The sequence below is a fragment of the Mastigoproctus giganteus genome, chromosome 12, assembly GCF_048544385.1.
Source record: "Mastigoproctus giganteus isolate SK-2022 chromosome 12, ASM4854438v1, whole genome shotgun sequence".
Lineage (NCBI taxonomy): Eukaryota > Metazoa > Arthropoda > Arachnida > Uropygi > Thelyphonidae > Mastigoproctus > Mastigoproctus giganteus.
This window is the reverse complement of record NC_143586.1, coordinates 167762442-167787204: the sequence shown is the minus strand read 5'-3', so window position 1 is coordinate 167787204 and position 24763 is coordinate 167762442. Positions and strand designations below refer to the sequence as shown.

At 36.5% G+C, this 24763-nt stretch overlaps 1 protein-coding gene across 1 annotated transcript in view; it reads right to left on the bottom strand.

The window, feature by feature from the left end:
• LOC150077580 (inactive phospholipase C-like protein 1) overlaps window positions 1-24763 on the bottom strand; it is a 649255-nt gene that overhangs the window by 402020 nt on the left and 222472 nt on the right. Inside the window, exons 10-12 of the mRNA XM_090386715.1 lie at window positions 13669-13754; window positions 7609-7726; window positions 4070-4241 (exon numbers count right to left, since the gene is read on the bottom strand). Coding sequence (XP_090242841.1) covers window positions 4070-4241; window positions 7609-7726; window positions 13669-13754 — 376 coding nt within the window. The remainder of the gene's footprint in view (window positions 1-4069; window positions 4242-7608; window positions 7727-13668; window positions 13755-24763) is intronic.

The following is a 24763-nucleotide window of genomic DNA, read 5'->3' as shown; positions in this document are numbered from 1 at the left end:
GGCAGATTTAGAAACCATAACCACTGCACTCCTTACTAAAAACAAATGTCTGCAAGTTAGAAGAATTACAAATCAGAGCTTCTTATTTTGACAACTTTGTTGGTAGCCCATCACATTCTCATGACCAACTTTTGCTCAAGTCTTAAAGTATAATTAAAGGATTAAACACTTAAAGGATTAAAGTGTAAAATGGGAGGGGCTGATGCTATATAAATTTTTGCAATTTTTTTGGCTGATGCTATATAAACTTGCTTTCTTGCACCTCTACTAATAGTCTTTCATATACCTTTACTAATGCTAATTCTGTTTCTACACAAAGTAGTAAGGAATTCCATAAAGACACCATGAGACCTTCAATGTCTTCTGTGTACATCCTTCAAAAGATTCCAACAAAATAAATCTATTGATTTTGCACACCTCAGAACAGTGTGATTTAGACACATTTCAAGATATCAGAGATACAGAAGCCTATAATAAGAATAATAAGACCCTATAGACCCTATAATAAGAATATAAGAACATGAGAATCAAATAAATGTATACAATTCAAAATAAAGGCATAATACTTGAAATTGCTGATCAACAAGATCAACCTTGAGAAGATAGCAACATCAGAATCTCTTATAAATCCTGGGATCATGATCGACAGAACAAAGTTGTCAAAACTCAACTATAATGATCTATGACATTTCAAAAGACATGACTAAGGAGGATATTGTGGCTATTATAAAAACTTATAAGATTACGGCTTTACATATGAGGATACCTTACAGGACATTACCTTCCAGTTCAATATTGGTTAAAAATTCAAGACCACAAACTGGATAACAGGTTTCTGATCCCATATTTTCGGTAGCGAAAGAATATATTTAGGCTTTATTCCTTGCACTGTTCCCATAATAGTTTCCAGGGGCCACTATGCCAGTGGAGGCCTCCACTCATAAGAATGAGGCACCTAAGTGTATTAACCACAAACAAAGAAGTAGAGTTGCAGAACTGATGTGCAGAAGTTCGTCTTTAGCCAATGGGTGATTGATTGCTGGAACAAACTTTAGTCGGATATTGTGGAAGGAGATGGATAGGTGAAATGTTTTTTTTTTTTTGTTTGATTATGTTGCATAAGCTTGCTTTCTTGCATAATTTGCCTCCATTAATACTAATACTATTCGTTTTCGTTGTACCAAATATCTCTAGAGTTATAACTTGCTCGTATAAAAATCAGTAATGGATAATTTAAACCACATACCTTCTGCTTCACAGAGCTCATCTCACCCTCTTCTTAGTTCCATTTCTTTTCTATAGATCAATGCTCGCCATTCAAGATACATTGCTGACAAAATTACAGCTGAAAACTCTTATGATATCATATGCATTCAGGAACCATTTCTTTCCAAACACCTTATCTGCCATTCTTCTGAAGCCATGGGCTATCCCATGACCTTCAGAATTATCCAAACAGTAGATTGAACCTAAATCAGCTATCATTATTATAAACAATCAGCTCAACATAACTGCCATTACAGGATTATGTAAACAGAATTCTACATGCATGTTAATCTCAACATCTGCTTTATCCTTTTACTTTATTTCACCCTACTGCCCTCCTGCTGATATTAATACATCACCGAATTATCTTTAAAAGACTTCATCTGGCAAACATATTGATCACTACTGATTCCAATGCTAAATCATTTCAGCAGTACAGTGGTCTTTTAGAAACAGGGGCAGACTTCTAGAAGCCTTTTTGCTTACCCATAATCTACATCTCCATAATCTTCCTAATCAGCCAAGCACTTTCTCTAATATGCATGGAGAATCTAATATATATCTAACTACCACAACTGCAGGCCTGTCATCTAGAATTTAACACTGGTCTTACATGAAGAATTTACCCAAGTGATCACAGATCACTTGGGTAAATTCTTCATGTAAGACCAGTATTAAATGTAAAACCATTCTACATCTACCTGCTTCTCTCCCTGAAGATATCAGAAGACATTCTGTTAAACACATTAAATGGACAAAATTTTGTGATTCTATAGAAAAAGGGTTCACTGCTGAGAAACTGAATTCTGCTAATTTGTTTACAGCAAAATAGTGCCTTTTATGTGCAAGCAACTGTCCTTCATGCTAGCACTTGCACTGCAAGGAAAAAAGCTGCCAAACCTAATACTGTTCCCTGGTGGCCTAATTAACTTTCAACATTGCATAAGAACATTAACAATGCATGAAAACGTTTTCAGTGCAGAAGATTTTCTGCCAGGATCTAAAGAGAGAGAGAATATGTGAAGGCTACTGCTAAGCAGAAATCAACAATCAGAAATCTTGGTAATCCTTAGGTCAAACAGTTGGCAACTCTGACTCTTGGAGTTTTATATAAGAAATCAGCAAAAATAAACTCAACTCGCACACAGCTACAATACTGTTAGTAGCAGCAAGATGGAAACAAACAATTGACACAAAATAAATACTATACTTGACTAGCTTGTACCTCAAGATGATCCTACCACAGGTTCTCCAGAACAGCTTAAAATAAGAATGGGTAACTCCCTGTATCACTTGCCTGAAGTCACAGATTTATTTACTTTATTTACTATTTCTGAAGTGAAAACTGTTTTTAAAAAAAAATAATTGTCAACAAGCGTAAACAGAATTGGTGCTGATATCATTGAAAATGCTGTTATAATAAAATTTGCTTATCTTTATCCCACTTTTTTTTTTTTTTTTTTTTTTTTTTTTTTGCTGGTACCCTTAGTCTGAGCAGCTATGAGTGCAGGATTTTTTGCTGGCACTCACTGGTATAGCACTACTTTCAGTGGGTGCAGGATTTAGCCCTTTAGGGCAGAAAGTGATTGATGTGTCTGAGGGCCACAGCATTTCACACTTAGTTTGAGCTCACTTCCTCATGGTGTAGGCAGGCATGGGCAGGCTATCCAGGTGGCCATCCAGTGGCCAGAAACAACTAAACAACACACTCACACTTCACACACACAACATTACACACATTTCTGGAAATTTTACAGATTTCTGTATCATCACAATGTACCAAGACAAAGTTGAACTAATGTTCATAAGAATTCTATACATGGCTACATGTCACATGTTCCCAGAAACCAGAGCACTTGTTCATTACTGAGGAAGGTTACTAGAAGCCCTCATACAATATATCCAGACAGTCTTCCAAACAAGACAAATTCTATCAGACACTCATCAAACAGAAAAACCTAACATAGCACTAATCCAACCAATGATAAATTCTGAACAAAGTTTGATCTGTCCCAAATGTGACTTAAAATAGACTATCTAAATTGACCCTGGGGCCTTGTCTGTATGCACACCCTGCTCTACGTTAGTGAGAATGATCAAGTGGCACACAACTGCATGAGAAAATGTGTGTTGAGAAATTGATGTGTGCATATGCTCATTTGCATGATGTCCCCATGTGTAAGTCTGGGTGGTAGTATCCATTGAGAATAAGTATCGATAGTCTTCTCTATTGGGGAAGTGTTACTTATTAAAAGGATAACCAAATAGGAAACTGGTTGTGAAGCATTCACAATATGAGATGTAATGAATGATGCCATTATAATAACTTCAGTTAATTTGCTGCATATAGCCATGATGCATTTGTACTAACTTATATGTCTATTCAATGATTTTCTTAATTTCTGGTCAATACACAAAATTGCCAAGCATACACCAAACTGTCACATATGCTGTTCAGCATATGCGACATACACTTCACTGAACTGTCATAAGACAAACTGCCTTACATCTAATTGAGGTGATCTCATACAGACTCACACAACCTTTCTTATATTTACATTATTAATTCATAAACAAAGCATTACTACTTCAATATAAAATGTTTGGCTCAAACTGATGGATATTTTTATATTTACATTTTTTTTTTTTTTTTTTTTTTATATGCCTTAAACTGGCCATTTGACTTAATTGGTTTTTAAGAAACATTAACAAAACTGCACTCCATAGCGAGTGTAATTATTTAAAAAAAAGTAAACTGAGCCAGCATATCACAGAAACAGAGCATCTTAAGGACTTATCTTACCTTTATAAGTATTTTGCCTTTGAGTTTCTCTGGAGATAAACTATATGGTGGGGACTTTCCATCTTTTTCTGGTATATATAAGTAATCTTTGAGAATGTCTGTTAATAAAGTAGATATTTGAAGCTGACTGATGAGATTACAGTGATTTTCCAAATGGAGAATTAGTGGATACCTATAAAGAAAATATAGATGCATTCACACATATACGAGGGGGGGGGATTCATAAAAGATCTGTATTCCCCCAGAAGTAGTTGTGATAGAAGGTTGGAACAAACACCATGTATTACACTTTCTCAATATAGCCATCAGACAAATTTTTGCAACCTCTCAATACACTTTTGCAAGCCAGTTTTATAGAAGTCTTCTGACTATCATTCAAACCATGATTCAGCAGCAGAAATCATCTCATCATCATCATCAGCAGCAGCAGCAGCAGCAGTGTTTTCCCTAAAGAAAGGACTTCAGAGCAGGAAAGTGGAAGAAATTTGAGGGTGTAAAGTCAGGGAATAAGCAGGTTGCCACAATATTTCAAACCCACAATAGTGGGCACATCTCACTGCAGCATGTGCAGGGACATTATCTTGGATTAGGGGCGACCTTTTGACAGCTTTCCCCATAATTTTTCTTTTATTTCAGCTGAATGCTTTATGAGTGGATTGAAATAATACTCTGCCATCAGAGTACAGCCCTTTTAAAGGTAATCTGTTAGCTGCACTTTTGCCTTTCTGGGGGGGGGGTGACTATGCATGTTTCCACTGTTTTGACATTTGTTTAGTTTTGGGATCATAAGGATGGATCCAAGTTTCATCCATAGTGACTAGCCATGAAAAAGCTCCTCTTGCTTTCCCTAGCACATCAACAATGTTTCATGTGCACATTGTGTCCTTCCTTCTTATGGTAAGGGGGTCAGAAGTCTGAGAATCCATCTAGCACACACTTTACTCATATGCAACTGTGATAGATGATGTTCTCCATGGACCTTACACTAATTTGGAGCTCAGCAGCTAGTTCTTTGATGCTAATATGGCAATCTTCCAGGATTAATGCCTCAATTTTTGCAGGAAGCAGTTGCTGAGCATCCTGGGGTTTCTTCATTATGAAGTTCTTCCACATTTCAATTGTTTATACCAATGCCCAACAACACTGTAACCTGGGCAGTTCTCTCCACAAACAGTGACCAATCTTTGTGGATTGTTTTGGGTGTTTACCCTTTCAGAAAGAGAAACTTACTCACTGATCTGTATTCCACTTTATCCATTGTGACACTTCACTTCATTCAGAAAAGAAAAAAAATGAATTGTCAGGTCAAAAGAAAAATTCGTGTGGTTGCTATTTCAAGTTATCAAAGGAAAAAAAAAATTCATCTTTCTATCACAACTACTTCTGGGTGAATATAAATCTTTTTTGAATCTCTCCCTCTCATAAGTTATACAATAATTTAAAAGTTCAATTCATTATGAGGACATAGTGAGGCTTAATTCAGATGGTCACTACTGAATCACAACATTACAAAAGAAAATTTCAGAAATTAAAATGTCATACAGTAAAATAAAATATATTGTATTGTATTGTATGACATTATAATATATTGTACTATAAGATGTCACAATACAGGCTGGCTTCGATTAACGTGATTAATTCATCCCACAAGTGCATCACGCAAAACGGAAATGTGTTAATCGAATATAATAATCAATAGAAAAAATTATAATTGAACCATGACCTTCAGGAATGTCCATAAAGAATTTATGGACATTCCTGAACCCTGTATACCATGTAAAAGATAATGAAAATAATTACAGAATTAAATGTTTATTGCATAGAATACACAATGAAGAAACTGTTTGTTACGAATATATTTGAAGAGTAGTTTGAACAGTATTGGCTTTCTTTTTTTCATCATACAATTTCCGATAGCCGACAACAAGCTTCTCTAGGCCCTGGTGAAATAACATGCTTTTTTCAATGTTAGGATGAACATTCATTACTTTTTGTTTGAGGTTCTCTGCGATCCGAAAGATTTCACCTAGTTCTTTTACCGTTATCTCTTTTGCTGTAGCATTTTCATTTGACTTATTTAAAAATTTAAATTTTTTTTGCATTTAAAAATTAGAATTTTTAAATGCAAGTTTGCACGTGACTTTATTAGCAGAAGACAAACAAGTAACACATCTGCTTCTGACGGTTGATGGAACACACTGAGGTGGGCAGCGGGCAAATGCTTGTTTATTGCCTGCCTGATGCATGCAATCTTAGCATAGCGCATGATTCAAATCTTTTTCAACTACCACATAAAAATGATCGTAACTGGAAATTTGCATCATGTAAAGTAAAAAGTGGTGTAATTTTTTTAAATAGCAGTAATTGAAAAATGCATTAATCGAACTTGCATTATGCAAGGCCTGGCTGTATAGATAATACCCATATTATTGTTAGTATTAGCTGCTTAGTGAAAAGATGTCCTGGGCTTTTGCTGCACCAGTCAAAAAATTTAATTAATTAAAAATAAAAACAGATATAAAATAAAATAAAACAAGCCTACCTATTTCGCTGCATCCTAGCATAGGTGTCTTATCACGCTTATCTTTGAATTTCCCCAAGCTGTCAGCCCAACTGCCCATTGGAGTAACTTAATTCCAGTAATTCCACCTTTTAACAACTTATTCCAAAAATTATTTCTTGCATCCACTTTCTTAGATACAGCAACAAAGGGACTAGATGCAAAAATGATTTTGTCATCATGTACTTTAGATTTCAGAAGAGCTACTGACACTGCTGCACTTAAAAGACTGCTATACAAATTGGAGCAAAATGGCACTAAGGGAAAGTTACTGCTATGGATAAAGGGATGGTTGAGTGGGAGGAGACAGAATATAGTTATCAATAGAAATGTTATTAGTGTGGTATCCCCCAAGGGTACAGTCTGGTCCTATTTTATAGGACACAACCAACCACCCCATGTATATGGGGTAGTTGTGTCCAGTTCCTATTATTACTCTTTGGCACCATGCTGGTGGTTGACACGGTGATTAGGATGGTCATACTTGTTACATATGCCACATTTCTCTGACTTACTGTCTTAGGTCTGTGTACTTTCTAATCTTTTCCTCACAGGTTTTCTACAGGCGGCTGCTGTGTTAGATGCTGCTATGTCAATCAGGTAGATAGCCATTTCCCTCTTGTCAATGAGAGTTATGTCTGGTTTGCTGTGTGGGTTCGTCTTCTCAGTGACTTGTCCGTCATTATGGTATGCTCCCAGTATAGTTTGTGAGTAAAGGTCTCTAGTACAGCATGGGATTCATACTTGTAATACAGTACACTTTCTTTGATCAATTGGTATTTTTGCGTTAGCTTCTGATGTATTATCCTGGCAATCTGGTTGTATCTACGTTTATTATTATTATTTTGTTTCATCTCATTTTTGTTTCATTTAAAACATAATAATATTTACACTATTTGTAAAATTAAAAAATAAACACAGAATTTAACTTTCATGTTAATTAGAAATATTCTGCAGTTTACTTAACTATCTTACTTACGGAGAAGAGATAAATGCATAGTCACTGATAACTTGAAGCACCTCAGTTAGTGGTATTTTTGAAGTAAGAGTGTTGCCATGGTACACAACAGGTCCAGTTGGACCATCCCAACAGTCCACTGTAAAAGAAAAATAACCAAATTCCTTAAATCTAGAAAATGCATTCATTCATTCATTCATCCATCCATCCATCCCTTCATTCATTCATTCATTCTTGCTCATGCATGAACAAAATCACACACAATTTTTAAATTTAATTTAAACATTACATGTGCTTTTGAACAAAGATATATGCATGTTTTAGACTAATAATATTTTAGGGCAGAAAGCCCCAAACTATGAAAGTAGTTAGTGCATTTGCATCACATCATTACTGCATAGTTGAATTTTTTAGACAAACCAAAGTTTGTATTATATTTATATTATTTATTAATAATATTAATAATATTTATATTATTATGTAAATATAATAATAACTATATAATAATATTATATAAGAGGGATGATCATTTAATTTGCAGACTGGTGCAAGATTTTATATTTACCATACAAACTTTCCATAACTGCCACTAGAGGGGCTCTCCCTGATTGCTACTGAGCAGACTCTGTGCATATGCCAGTATTTGTTGAGCTAGTGTTACGTGAAGGGAGTTTTTTTAGCTGCATGTCACTGATGATCGTTTTGAAACAAGTATCATGTCAGACATACAGACTGAACAGTGATATGTGATTCATTATAGTGTCAGACAGGGCTTAAATGCATCAGAAACAGTTAAAGAGATGAATGAAACAAATAGTAATGAATGTCTTTGTAGAATGGCCATATTTAAATGGCACAAGTGATTTTGTGAAGGCCGTGAGTCTGTTGCAGATAGCCCAAGACCTGGTCAGCCTTCCTCCACAACTCCTGTGCAAACTGCAAAAGCCCAGGAAATCCTGGATGAAGACAGTCGAATTATATTCCGTGAATTAGCTGTTAGAATGGACATTCTAACAGCTAATTCACTGAGTGATCATACGGTAGTGATCACAATATTGCGAGCACTGTCTGAAAACGTTGCGAATCTGTGCCCACTGGATTCCACACAATTTGACTCCAGAACAAAAACAGCAAAGAGTAGACTTGTGATGACACTTGGTTTTTTCACTATGATCAAGAGAAAAAAACAACAGTCAAGAGAGTGGAAGCATACACTGAGGTTTTCAGTCAAACTTCGCTGTACCATTCATGAGAAATATTCTGCTAGTAGGGATAAGGAGGTGATTAACCTCTTGTATAAGACAATGGTCAGGCCACACCTTGAGTAGTGCGTACAGGTCTTTAGGCCTTATTTTAGGAAGGATGTAGAAATGCTGCAATGACTACAGTGAGGGGCAATGAGATTGGCGAGGGGAACGAAGGGGTGCTCTTACCAAGAAAGGCTTAAGTTCTACAAATTGCAACAACTGGAGACTAGGCACTTGCAAAGTGATCTGATTCAGGTGTATTAGGCCTTGAATGGTTTGAGCATGCTCAATGCTGATGGAAATTTTCCTCTTGCTCAGATTATGAATCTGAGGGGCATAAATTCAAATTGAGGAAAGACAGCTGTAGAACAGATGTGTGGAAATTTGTCTTTAGCCAGCAGGTAATTGACTGCTGGAACAAACTTACAAACTTTCGTCTGTCATGGAAGTTGATAGCTTAAATAAATTCAAGGAAGAACTAGAAAAACTTTTGCAGCAAAAGGATGGGTGAAATGGGAAGGTTTTTTTTTTTTTTTTTCCTTTGGCATGCTATATAAGCTTGCTTTCTTGCATCATATGCCTCTACTAATGCTAATGCATCCTTGGATTCAGGGAAGTTCCCTAAGGACTGGGAATGTGCAAATACACCAATGAGCCAAAACATTATGACCACCTACCTAATATGATGTTGGTCTTCCACGTGCAGCCAAAACAGCTCATACCCGGCGAGGCATGGACACTACAAGATTTCTAAATGTGTCTTGTGGTATCTGGTACCAACACATAACCAGCAGATCCTCTAACTCCTGTAAGGTCCATGGTTGATGCCACAGATCGGAGTTGCTGTTCCAACACAAACCACAGATTCTCGATCGGATTGATGTCTGGGAAATTTGGGGGCCAGGACAATACCTGGAAGTCTTCCTCTGTTCCGCTAACCAGTCTGGAACAATCCAGGTGGTGTGGCATGGTGCATTATCCTGCTGAAAAACGGCACTGCCAGAGGGGAAGACCGCTGCCATGAAAGGGTGTATCTGGTCAGCAATGATGTTTACATCAGTGGTAGACATCAGAGTGCCCGGCTCATGGATGACTGGACCCAATGCATCCCAGCAGAACATCACCCAAAGCATGACACCACCGCCACCAGCTTGTTTTTGTCCCAATCTAGGCACCATCACTTCCCCAGATAAACAACGCACACGTACCTGGCCGTTCACATGGTGCAACAGGAAACGTGATTCATCAGACCAGACGACCTTCTTCCAATCACTCAAGGTCCAGTTTTGATGCTCACATGCCCATTGTAGGCGCTATCGCCGTGAACTGTGGTTAGCATGGGCACTCGGAGTGACCTGCGACTACGCAGGTCCATTTTCATCAGCGCTGTTCAATGTACTGTGTGTTGTGACACATTTACTCCCGTCACCAGTATTCCAACTGCCGGCAAGTTGCACCACACTCACCCTTCTGTTGCCACGTACCATCTGGGAGAGCCTTCGCTCACCTCGAGCATCGATGAGCCGTGGTTGTCCAACACCTCGTCGGCGGTTCGTGGGTTCCCCCTCCTCGGACCACTTTTGGCAGGTACTGACCATGGTTGACCGTGAGCATCCCACCAGCTATGCCATTTTGGATATGCTCTGACCCAGTCGTCTGGCCATTACAATTTGGCCTTTATCAAACTCGCTTAAGTCCGCTGCCTTTCCCATCTGAAGAACAAGAGTAACGCCGATTAACAGAGTTTTAGGTGTTTTAGTATTAGGTGTTTTTTATACCATGTCACGACCCGTGCATGCACCGTAGTTCACCTGAAGTTGCTTCGATTTGCATAACAACTCGCTGGTCATTATGTTTTGGCTCATCAGTGTATATCCCCAATTCCCAAAGGAGGGTCAAAGGGTGACAGGAGTAATTACAGACCCGTTAGTTTAATATATGTTCTCCTAAGATCTCTTAAGAGCTGCCAATAGACCTCACTAGAAATGTGGGTCTATACACCAGCAGTACTATTGCCAGAAAAAGATCTACCATAATAAGCAGCCACAACCACCTGTCTGGATAGCATGCATCCATGGACTTGTGATGCTTGCACCACACAAGATGGCATCCGTTAGCATGTTGCTCCATATATTTGGACATAACCAATGAGCACTCTCATTTCCAGCCCTCCAGTGCCCAAGCAACGTGTTGTTAACTCCACAGCATTCACCATCAATGATGATCATGGCGAGGAGAGGGTGTGTCTTGTGTTGTGGAACCCCACGTGTCTGAGTGTGAGGCACATCTTCATTTGGGATATCATTCTTGAATTCCCTATATTGAATTGCAATGTCAACTATCCACAGTAACCTGTCATCGAGCCCATGCAACATGCTGCACCCTTCACCCGCCACAAACATCCACCTTCAATAATTCATAACAGTTCTCTTTACGGGAGGTCATTTGACCCATTCAATGCCATTCTTTGTGCACCTTAAGCACAGTTATAACAAATCCAGTATTTCAGTTTTTGAAATAGTTTCAGCCAAATATTTTCAGTGTGCCTTTCAAAGCAGTAAATCCTAAATATGAAAATTCTTGTTCTCTGTCTTCAGTTTGGTATTGGATTACCAAGCAGTTGATCTTCATTTGAACAATCAGTTGAGTCAACAATATCTGAAAAATAGTAATTTTTCTTTGTTATACTTGATGTTTTCTGACACTTTTACCAATAATACTGATAATATTTATAAATTCTTCATAAATAGTTTTGAATTAATAAGAAACTTTTCCTTTCATGCAATTTTCTATCGTTTTAACATGCTGCTCCATGAAGGGAAAAAAATTTCCATTTTTCCCATTTTCCAGCCAAAAACAAACCAGGTGTCTTTGTCTTCAACATTTTCTGCATTTCCACAAAAAGGCAATTTAATTTCGGCAAAGAATTTAACAACCTAAGAGTATAAGTACTAGTTCTGATGGTTGCTATTTTTGCCCTACAATTTTTAGGTATGTCAGATATTGAACTGTTCCATCTTTAAATTCAATTAAGCCTGCCTCTCCTGAAAACAGAAAAAAGAAACTTTCTAATCAGTGGCAGATCTTGTGCTACTTCTGATGGGGCCTTCGTATTATGTTCTCCCTTCATATTATAATTAGTTTTACGATATAAAACTGATAATATGAAGGACTCTATTCTATATTTACTTTATGTAAATACAGTTATTACAACATTAAATCCATTATTATTTCCAATATTCTAAATTTCCTCAAAGGATTTTCATAGTTCCCAGCATAGACACAAAGGTATCTTACTTTGTTTTAATAACAATAGGGTAACTAGGGTTGCTACAAGATGCCCAGTTTTGATCTTGCCAGACCCATAATTTAGCCCTGGCAAGATCAAAACTGGACACCTTGTAGCAACCCTACAACCCTGTAGAAACCCTTTCTTTTGTTTATCAGATAAACAAAACAGAAATACGGGACATTAAAATGTTTGTATTCACTTACATTGTTTGCATAAATTTTGTAACCATTTGTTGTTTAGGTAGAAATGTATTCTGTAATCTTTATTATTCTCACATTGAATAATAAAGGGTCAGCTATTTCAATTTAATTTCAATTTCGCTGGCCAGATGAACATGATATAGATTATTATTTTGGCTGAAGTTTCAATTCAGTACCATTATATTTTCTCTTTCCACTGAGATTAGATTATTTTTCTTTTTTTATTTGTTTTATTTTTATTTTTTTGTTTTCACAGGTTGAGCTAGTGCTCATTGCTTAAATGAGCATTACCTTGAATGAGCATAACCTAAAATTACTAAAAATAGAACACATAGTATCATTTATCCTCTAATTATTTCAAATCTTCAGCTGAAATAAAACCCCATATTTTTACTAATTTTCTGCATTAGGTCAACACAGGCCAGTACTAAAAGTTAAAATATACTTGCAAATATTGTTACATATTTACCTAGTGTTTCTTCCACACACAGCTCAGCAGCACATTTAGACTTGATATAATATTCACTATATCAGCATGAAGTTGCTAATTCAGGTCAACTCTTATCTGATAAGATTCCAGCAAGACACAAAACACCTGTATGAGGTGACTTTTCAATAAAAAAAACAGGTTCATCTTTTTTGGTGACATTATTCCATTAGAAATGATATTAGTAATGTTGACTCAAAAATAAAAATGTCATTTCTAATATGAGCATAAGCTAGTTGCTGTCAGTGGAGGAGAAAGTCTCATCTCTCCATGATAGCAAGACAGAAAATTAAAAGACAGAGTAGAATTTATTATATAAATACTACAAAGGTGACAAGAAATTCTTACCTTTGTAGTATTTATTAATGCTTCCTATACTTCTGTGTGAACTTTCCAAAAATTTCTTTCAAATTTAATGCAACAAAGTGTAAAGTATGTATAATTTCCAGATTGAATTTCAAAAGTTAAAAAATTCATCTAACTGCTACATGTGCCTGAATCCTGCAATAACTTATGACTTTCCACAAAATATTCAGCTGATGAGCTGTTTTTGGGTATACTGCACAGAATCATAAAGTAATATTTTTGAATGTTACATTATTGACAGGTTCACTTACAGCCTATCATTGGAAATAACTGGTGATTGCTATTGGATATATTGTATAGAATGTTAATATAATATTATCGAGTGTTGTACTATTAACAGGTTTCTACTGAACTTTATCTTTAAATCAGTTATTATACTAACTACAATAGTTCGACAAACTATAATACGTTCAATATCAATGAATTCATAAATAACAACTACAATAATTTACTGAACTAACCAAAATAATAAGAATAGTAATTACTCACCTTTTATACAACGACAACCCATTTTCAGAGCAGTAACATATCCTTCTATTCCTGAAGGACCTTTAAGCTGATCTTCTAATAAATATCTACAATAGTGACTACTATTATATATGCAATATATAATAATAACTATAAATACATATAAGAATGAAATATATATAATGACATATCTTTTAATTAAATTAGAACTATATTAGCCTTTAAAAATTTCCTGGTGTTAAGAGTACATTCAGTTATAAACTCTAAAAGCCAATCTTGTGCTGTGCTGCACAGGCAGAGCTTGAAGCAGTGGATATTCACTTTTATTTATCTGTTTTGTCTAAATATTATGTGCTATAGTCAAATGTAGTTTAATGGCAATTTTTCTAACAGGAGGCAACGTCCAAAGCTATTTGGGACCTGCCCTAATGACTCTAATAGCTCGGAACACTGAAATATTTAATAGAAGAAAAGTAAATAATAATTTCTGTCCTAATTTCTTACTTAATTTTGCCTCTGTTAGCAAAAATTGCTATTCAGCAGCCTTTGACTATAGTGCATAAAATTTAGAAAAAACAAGTAATTAATAGTCAAAATATGCTAACTAATAGCTATTATCAATTGCAATAGAAATTATTCCATTAGTGGTCACTAATACCATAGCAGAAATTCAACACTATGTGATCAAAGTACACACATATTACTTTTGTAGAAAAGCTATTAATTCCTAAATTTGATATTCCTACAAATGTAATACATAACACCAGCTAATAACGAAGATAACTGATACTACCATATTGGACCGTGATAAGGAATTACATGAATCTATGCATATCAAATAAGCTGAAAATACATTAACGAATTTATATATATATATATATATATATATATACAGCACTTTTTTTTGGGATGGTATGGTGTACTGGCACCTTTATTAACAGTGATGTGTGACATTTGGATGCAGTGCACTTCGAAATTTGTAATATCCGGTAAATTTTTTTCACATGTTTTTTTTTTTTTTTTTTTTTTTTATGAGAACCCCAAACACGAGAGGTATTAGAACCTATAGTACTTAGTACCGTGCTTGGGTTGGAGGTTGAAAAGACGAAAGAAGATATTTGTTGACATTGGACTTGAACTTCTGTAGATTGTAATTTTCAGGAAATACGTATAAAGGAAGGTTGTTCCAGAAAACAGCAGTTGAATGAATAAATGAGGAAGATGAAAAGTTGGTTCTGTGGGTTTGAAGCTGAACAGTAAATGGATGTTGGCTGGTGGCGGCACGTGTTCAGACTGTTTTGAAAGAGAGAGTGGGAATTATAGAAGCTAATTCAGAAGAACAGTGCCCATGGAAGTATCTGTAGAAGAGGCATGCAGCAGAAACAGTGCATCTATGAGACAGCGAGTGGAGAGACTCTGTTAGAGATGAATCATTAATTAACCTAACTGCCCTCTTCTGAATGGAATCAAGAAGCCTGAGAGAGGTTTTGGGGGCACCACCCCAGATGTGGGAACAATATTCCATGGCAGGGCGGATTTGCGATTTATACAGAGTGAGCAGCTGTTTGGAAGAAAAGTAACACCGAGAGCAAAAGAGAAAACCAAGTTTTTTAGATGCAGAGGAAGCAATATTTGTAATGTGCTTGTGCCAAGAGAGATTAGAAGTCAGGGTAATCCCCAAAAGAGATATTTCATTTTGCCTAGAAATCGGAGTGTCACTAAAGATAAGCATAGGAGCAGAAGAATCCTTTTTGCGAGATATAAGACAAGACTGAGTTTTAGAAGGGTTGAAATCAACTAAGTTGTCTTTGCCCCACTGGAGAATTACCTGAAGATCGGCATTTAAGGAATTGGCAGCAGATTTTCGAAAACTTGAAGCTGATTGAGCAGGACAAGGTTTCTCAAAATGGAAAGTTGAATGCAATGTGCTATCATCGGCAAAACTATGGATAGGATTTCCAGTCAATGGAAGAAGGTCATTGATATACAAGAGGAAAAGAGTGGGGGAAAGAACTGAACCTTGGGAGACACCGGCATTAGTGGAGAAGTTAGAAGACAGAGAGCCATCTACCATCACCCTCAGTGAGCGATCAGAGAGAAAACTGGATAACCAATTACTAAAATCAGTTGGCAAACCATAAGATGGAAGCTTGTTTAGAAGACCTTTATGCCAAACATGATCAAAAGCCTTTGAGATGTCAAGAGCAACTACTTGTGTTTCACCGAACCTTTCCATTGAATTAGTCCATAAATGGGTAATATAAGCCAGAATATCACCAGTGGATCGACACTGACGGAATCCATACTGGCGATCGTTGATCAGACGGAAGGTTTCTAGGTAGTTTAAGAGTTGCCAGTTAATTGATTTCTCCATTACTTTAGAAAGAGTAGAAGTAATTGCAATGGGACGATAATTGGATGGGAGGGATTTGTCACCCTTTTTAGGAACTGGCTGAATATGAGCAAAATTCCAAGCAGAAGGAAAAACACCTTTGGAATAAGAAAGTGAAAAAAGGCGGCAAAGAATAGGAGTAAGTTCAGGAGCTCAGGTTTTGAGAACAAGTGGAGAAATACCATCAGGACCTGGAGCTTTCTTAGCATCAAGATTCATCAAAATCCTTCTGATATCCTTTTGACAGAAGACCACAGAAGGCATTGAATGGAGCGGGTTAGGAATGGTGGGAGGTGTTTTACCAAGATCATTAATAATGAGCTGTAAGAAAAATGGGATGCTAGCAGGTCAGCTTTCTCCTTGGCTGAAGTGACAACAGAACCATCTGGTTTGGACAGAGGTGGGAGCAGAGATGGGCAAAAGTTGCGGCCAATAGCTTTGGCAAGAGACCAGAATGCTCGGCTACCGTTAGGGCAAGAAGCAAGTTTTCTACTCTTAGCTTAGCCTGTTCAAACTCTAGTTTGGACTGATTAATAACTGCTTTACAATTGTTGCGAGCTTTGGTGTAGGCAGAAAATGAAACTGAAGAATTAGAAACAAGCCAGTTACGATATGCAACATTCTTCTCTTGGACAGCCTTAGCACATTTGTTGGAGAACCAAGGTTTAGATAAAGGACGAGATTTTAAAGTGGAGTGTGGAATAATGGATTCCATTCCTGCAAGAACAATTTCACTGACACGATCTGAGCAAACGTTGACATCAGAAGTTTTGAAACAGTAATCAGACCAAGGAAAAGAAGAAAAGAAGTCTCGCAGGTCATCCCATTTTGCATTCTTGTAATGCCAAACAATACGAGGTTGGGAATAGCCATGAGATAAAGGTTCCATTGGAGAAGAGACAATCACCAAGTTGTGATCTGAAGTGCCTAAAGGACCTCTCACTTCGACCTTGTACTTAGAAGGGTTGTTTGTGAGAAAAAGATCAAGCGTATTGGCTGTATGATTAGGATTGCCGGTATTCTTGTAGGTAAATGAACAATCTGTGCTAGGTCGTTAGTAATTGCAAAAGCCTCAGCATCTCGACCTGCTGGATCGGTGTAACTAGAAAACGGAAGCCAGCTGGAGTTGTGAACGTTAAAATCACCAAGGAAAATTACCTCACTGTTAGGAAAGTTGGACTGGAGAAAGTCAAGTTGCAAAGAGAGGAAGTCAAAGAGCTCCAAGTGATTAGTGGAGTTGGGAGAACGGTAGAGACAACAGATGAATTTGACACAATGAGGTAGAGAGATTTTAAGCCAGAGAAGATCAAAGAGAGGAGATTCCAAATTGCCAAATCTCTGACAGGGAATATCAGAACGGACATATGCACAAGTACCACCTTTGAGGCGAAAGGAATCATACAGCAAATAATTTGGACATCTGAGATGAGCAGTAGTTGAATCAACTGATAACTGAGATTCAGTCAGAAAAAGTACATGAGGTTTGGAAGACTGCAAGTGGAAATGGACATCGTTGTTTACCTACTATACAAATAAGCTTAAAATTATTTAGCTAAATTTGCATTTTTTTCTGTCTGTTGTTAAGATATTTTCTATATAAAACTGTATAACCATTTTTATAATTCTAAATTACTCAGTCGGACCTCTGTTTAATGAAGTCCTTTTATAGCGAATTATTTTGAATTCCCCTTGGAAGTTACATTTAAAATAGTTTCCGTTAAGCGAAGAAAATTTTTATATAGTGAACGGATTAGGAGAGAATTAACTCAGTATGCACTGTTCACATTTCTGGCCTTTAGGCAATTTAAGCAATTAGTGCTGCAGCTGCGTGAATTAAGAGAGCTACAGCTTTCTACAACTTAGTGGTACCTGGTAAAACCTATCCGACCACCTGTCCCAAGTACAGAGGAGCCACACTAGTCAAGAATGAACAGATCAAGGTGTATTCCCAATGGGCTCTGGCCCACCTTCTACTGTAGTGGTGTCCAACCTTTTCCCATACAAGGGCCATATTCAAAAAAATTCAAAGTTAGATTTCTTTAGGGTGTTACATTTTCCATATCTTGTTGCATGTAAAAGTAAAATTGAATATATTTGAAAATTTTATTAAGTACAATACTCAATTACATTAAACATTTAATGAGAATTTTTTTGATAATTAACAAAATTTAAAATGCTGTTTTAGTTCACTTTCCTCACAAGCCATAAGTTGGACACCTCTGAATCAACTGTAAGTGCACCGTTCGAGAATTAGAAAAGTGGTTTTCTTTTACTCCGACAAATAATCATCTGTTGTTTTGCAGAAGTGCATTATCCACATTTTTTCATAAATTTTCCCTATTTCTGTTTACATGGTCACAGTACCTGAATATCCGAATGACACCGGCATTTTGGACAGTTTCAAAAAAAAAAAAAAAAAAAAAAAGAAAAGAAAAAGAAAAGAAAAAATTCAAATTTAAGAACTAGTGACAAGAGATGGAAAACGAGGACAACGAATGTATTAATCCTTCTAAACATGAATTGTTGGCATTTGGTGAAAGTGAAGTTAGAAAATTGTCAATTAGGTTACAGTTAAATGAAAGAGATGCAATTCGTGGATTTTGGGGATACCTAATTGATAAGGTTTCGGAAGAATTGAAGAATATGACGAACGCTGAAATTGAAGAATATGACGAATGAATGTGAACGAGGATTTTCACAAATCAATCTGATCGCCAGCCCAACCAGCGCTTCGTTGATGACAAAAAGAGTTTCTTCACTACTGTTTCTTAAAATTGTAGGTCCACCGCTGACCCGCTTCGATCCAGCAAATTATGTCGATTCATGGCTACTTTGGAAACATCATTCAGCAAGAGGAAGAAAAGAAGTCGGCATAGGACAGGGGTTGGAAACATGCAGTTCGTGAGCTGCATGCACCTCTTTTAACATGTTGTTGTTATTTGGTTTTTAGGAGCATTAGCAACTAAGGCCATATTGCTCCAAGAATATGCGGTGGTCATTCCTTGACCTTTCCGCATCCTCCGTATTTGGTGGTGATGGGCTCGAACCCCGGTCTAATCAAAAAGCGTATGCTACACACTGCTGCTCCTTCCCACCTGGCTACGGAGGCGCCTCTTTTAACACGTAACTGCTGTTCTTTAACTTTACAGCTCATATGAAGCACAATTTGAAATGGAGTTAAGAGGACTTAAAAATCAAGGACATGTTGAGTGCAAGACTAAAATGCCTTAAAACTGAAATTGAGGATTTGGAGTGGCAAAAGGCTGCCCTTGCAATTCTACACAAATGGATGGCAATAGATGAGTTTAAAATGCAGACCAGATTGTGTTCGATGCATGGAGTAGCTTACCGGACCCATATATAAATTTGAAAATATATGCGGTTGGACTTCTCTCAGTTTTTGGTTTGATGTATTTCTGCAAGCAAGTATTTTTGAACATGAACTATATTAAAAATAAAAAGGAACCATCGTCTGAACAATGTGAGCATGTTTAAAGCTCAGCATGTTTAATTATGACACTCGCATGATGTTGAGAGACTCGCTCAAGAAGTTCCTCAGCAAAAGTCACATTAATTTGTACCTAATTGGAAACATTGTTACGTTTTTTTCAGTATTAATAAATATTTCAAAATATATATATTTTTTAATATTACATTTCTTAAAAAACTCTAGCCTTCCCCCCTCCTCCTCCCAGCTTGAGCTGAGGTGTGGTCCTTCGCATTCTCTTTTTTTTTTTTTTTTTTATATATAATTAGATCAAAAATGGCTCTTCACTCAAAAAAGATTGCCAACCCCTAGCATAGGGTTTCAGATGAGAACTTAATAAAAATTTGGAATATTTTACAAAAATTTTATTATGAAATTATTTTTACTTATGGTATTATTTTTTACTTTACTCACATTTTACTTATGTTTTTATATACTTGAATAATAAATTTATGCTTAATAAACTGTGTTAATATACTTAATTTGTTGTTCTTATTCCAAAAACATTACTACTAAAGTAACAATATCAAGAAAAAAAAATTTTTTAGAGTACTTTTCATATCTTTTAATTTTCAATTTTTCCTGATAGCAAAGAATGAGTACTGGCACCTATTTTTTTTTACAAAAAAAGCACTGTATATATATATATATATATATATATATATATATATTAATTAAAATATATAAAACTAGCGGCCTTTACACATTGATTGGTACTTCGACAGGGACCAACTGTTATCGATGCATAAAAATAGCGGTTCCACTAATTACTTTTTTATGCATTGATAGGGGTTGGTCCCCCATCAAAGTACCTATCAATTTGTAAAGATAATTAGTTTTATATATTTTTATATCTATATTATTTGGTATTTATTTATTTCAAGTTAGTAATCTGGTTCTCTGTTAGTTCAACAGTGAAACACATACTTGAAATAGCGATATTTTTTGGAATGCATTTGACCTAAAATTCTTTAACAAATTTCCAAAAAAATTTTTGCTTATTAATTATTAACTTTTGAATATATTTTACTACAGAAATAGACAGCTTGCACATTGATGTTTTTCCCAAAATTTTGTTGGTTGGCCCTTGGATAACATCATCAAAGTAATGTGGTATACAATAATATACTTTGTGTATATGTGTGCATTTATGTGTGTATGTGTGCATAGTGTTATTTAGTTATTTATTTACTTATATTTATTTACTTATATATATATATATATATTTTTTTTTTTTTCCCCTCAGTCCCAGTTCATTTTTGCACTGTTTCTCAAATTCTTTCATCTGTTTAACCACTACATCACTTCCACTTTCTACTAACCCTTAAACTTCTCTTAGTTCTGGCTCCTTGTGTACTTTTCATTTCCATTTTCACAGACACTTTATTTATTCTACAAACCTCACATTATTTATATCCTTTTGCTTCCTCTACTGCTGCACTGCATGAAATTCCACACTTAGAAATGTCAATACAAAAATATTTACTTACTGCTTTATCTTTGCAGCCTGCGCAAGATAGGCAAGTATGTGTGAACAATTACAATTAGAATAAATATAAAATAATAGCCTACAAACCACTTGAATATATATATTCATAATGTGGTATTATTATTATTATAATAATAATAATAATACCACATTACCTCGACAACAATGGTGCAACACTGGAGTCCATCCACACAGCCGTACATTATGTTGCCATAATAGCCACTAGGATTAATGGAAGAGAAACAAGAAACCAGCAGCAGAAGAACCGAAAACAGAAGGAACCATCAGCTTGGAAAAGAAGACTTCACAGCAGAAGATTAAGAGTCAAGATCGGCCAATTGACCCAGTACCAATGAGGTAATAGGAGTAAGAAATTGATTGGAAAAGTGAAGAGCATCCTCAAAAGAGATAGCGTCCACAGCAAACATGACACAAAAAAATCAGAGAATAGAACAGTATTTGGACAGAGGACCAAATACTGTTCTATTAAACAGAGGCCTTCGATGAGGACCAAAAAGACTTCTACAGGAGTCTTGGAGAAGACAGGAAGGAAGAGAACGGACCACCTGAGCAGAAGACAATTAAGGAGTTCTGAGGCAATATATGGAACAGGGAAGTAAAAGTAATACATAACAGCTGAGCCCCCTGGATAGCACTAGAACGGAAGAAAACCAAGGACGTACAAGAGATGAGAGAGTGGGAGATTCGGGAAGAAGACATAAAACAGACGATCAAGAACTCTCACAATTGGCAAACTCCAGGACTAGATAACATCCATAACTACTGGTACAAGAAGCTCATTTGCACATATAACCACCTGGCAGAGCAGTTCACCCAAACGATAAGGCATCCAGAGACAATCCCAAAGTTTCTCACTCGAGGAATCACATATCTGAAGCCTAAAGACGAAGATACAAGAAACACGGCAAAATACAGGCCAAAACCTGCCTCCCAACAACATACAAGATCCTGATCACCTGCATAACCAGGAAGATATTAGACAACTTGGAGAGCCACAACATAATGGCCAAACTGCAGAAAGGATGCAAGGAGCAATTAACCATAGATGTTGCAGTTACAGAGCATGCCTACAAGCGCTTCAATGTGTACACAGCCTACATCGATTACTGCAAGGCCTTCGACTCCGTGCCTCATTGCTGGCTAATAGAGCCGCTGAATATCTACAAACTCACTCCAATAGGGACAAACTTCCTATGACAAACGATGGCGAAATGGAGTACAGTAAACCCCCGCTATTCGCGGTATCTGCATTCGCGGTTTCACGTATTCGCAGTCACTGATTTAATATAAAATGAAACCTAAAAAATGTGAATTTTAAAGCGCCGTAAACATTTTCCGCCATTAAAAAACATGGGCATGGCTAAAATTATCTTTCCCAGTCAAAACAGCGCTCAGCGGGTGGGGGAAGAGGGGGTGACAAAATCACGAGCGTGAATGTTTCTCACTAATCCTTGTTCAGTATGTGTACGAAACCTTCCATGACAAGTGTATGCACTTGTCATGGAAGGTTTCGTCGTTTGCTTTTAATTTATATGCTTATAAATTGAGTAAATTTATCAATTTATAAATTGATATGCTTACAAAAGTGATAAATCTACTGTTTTGCAGTGTAAAACAGACTTTTTCGAGTGTGTTAACAGAAGAAAGTGACTTTATTGTGGACAAGTTCTTTCTAACCCGTACAAAAATATGGCTACGAATAACAAGGGAAATGTGAAAAGATCAAAGGTGATGACATTAGCGAATAAAACTGAGTTATTAGACAAAATTTCTAATGGTGAAAGTGTCTTCTCAGTGACAAAACATTATAAAATCAATGAGTCAACGGTACGATCAATCAAAAAATCAGAAGAAAAAATCCGCCGTAGTGTCCGTGAAAACGCGCTAATTGCTTCAAAAATTTGCTCTGTAACTTGTGATGTTAAATTAGAAAATATTGAAAAAGCTTTAAATCTGTGAATAGAAGACCGAACTCAAAATAAAATTCCGTTAAGTTCACTCATCATTCGTGAAAAGGCAAAACTCCTTTATCAACACTTTAGCGAAGGTGCTGGTTTGAAATTTCTAAAAAATATTACATTTAATATTAAATTGTTTCTTGATTTTTTAAGGAGTCCTTATGTGCTGTAATGTAATAACTAGATTGTATGTATAGCTTAGCTTAATTTTCAGCACTCACCTCATAGTAATCCGCTTAGCTGGTGGAGAGTTTTACCACATACATAGTGGTTATAGGATTCTAATGACTTACAGGGATTATGGGTTTAAAACTAAGTTATGGGCTATAAAAAAAAAAAAAAAAAAAAAAATTTTTAAGAAAGGAAAGTGCACCTTCCATTCTATGGTTGCCAAATTAAATTAGATGAAGAAAAATATTTTTCTTAAATTAGATGAAGAAAAATATTTTTCTTCATCTAATTTAATTAGGCAACCATAGAATGGAAGGTGCACTTTCCTTTCTTAAAAATTTTTTTTTTTTTTTTTATAGCCCATAACTTAGTTTTAAACCCATAATCCCTGTAAGTCATTAGAATCCTATAACCACTATGTATGTGGTAAAACTCTCCACCAGCTAAGCGGATTACTATGAGGTGAGTGCTGAAAATTAAGCTAAGCTATACATACGATCTATTAAATTGTTTCTTATTTTCATTTCGATGCCTTATGCTTGCATTTCACTATGTACTGTCTATGTACATAGTCATATTATGAAGGTACATATAATACATACATAGACAAAATTTTAGACTAGTTTTTCTTATATATTTCATACTTTGGAACGGAACCCCTTTATTACTATGGGAGCCATAACTCAGTATTTGCGGAATTTCTCAGGAACATAACCCCCTTGAATAGCGGGGGTTTACTGTACCACCATTAAGGTCTAGAACATCACAATCTCTGAACATTTCAGAGAGATGCCCTGAGATCACTGTGGTTCTGTCTAGCACTTAACCCGTTATCCACTATGCTCAACAGCAGCAAGTACGGATATAACCTCAAAGAAGGAAGGAAGGAAGGACCTGTACACCCTCACCCACCTGATGTCCATGGATGACATCAAGAAGCAACTCCAGCAACTACTCCGGATCCCCGAAGAATTCAGCAATGATATTAGAATGGAATTTGGTCTAGAAAAATGGAAGACCCACGGATTGAACCAGGGAAAATTAGTCAACAGACACTACCAGCTGCAGACTGGTAACAAGATCGAAGCCATGGCAGAGGGAGAGGCCTACAAATACTTGGAGATGATGCAGGCTCAGCAGTTACAGCCCAAGGAAATTAAGCCCTGCCTGACCGAAAAATATCATCAAAGACTCTGAAGCCTGCTGAAAGCAAAGCTGAACGGAGGTAACACAGTTAACGCTGTAAACACCTATGCAGCCCCAGTGCTAACGTACTCTTTTGGGGTCATAGATTGAACTAACATCAAGCTGGAGGATATCATGAGAAAGACAAAGACAATGATGACCAAGATCTGCCAACACCACATGAAGTCAGCCAAGGAGAGACTGACAATTGCTCAGAAAGAAGGAGGAAGGGGCCTGATAGACCTCATCAAGCAACAGAAAACAGCAACTGCTAACCTGAAGGATTACTTCCAGAAACACATAGCAGCAGCACTCCACCAGGCTATAAGGAAGACAGATAAGCGGTATACCCCACTCAACCTAAGCAAGGAGTCCCTTCCTAACCAGGAGGCACAAAGATGGGCAAAGAAGAC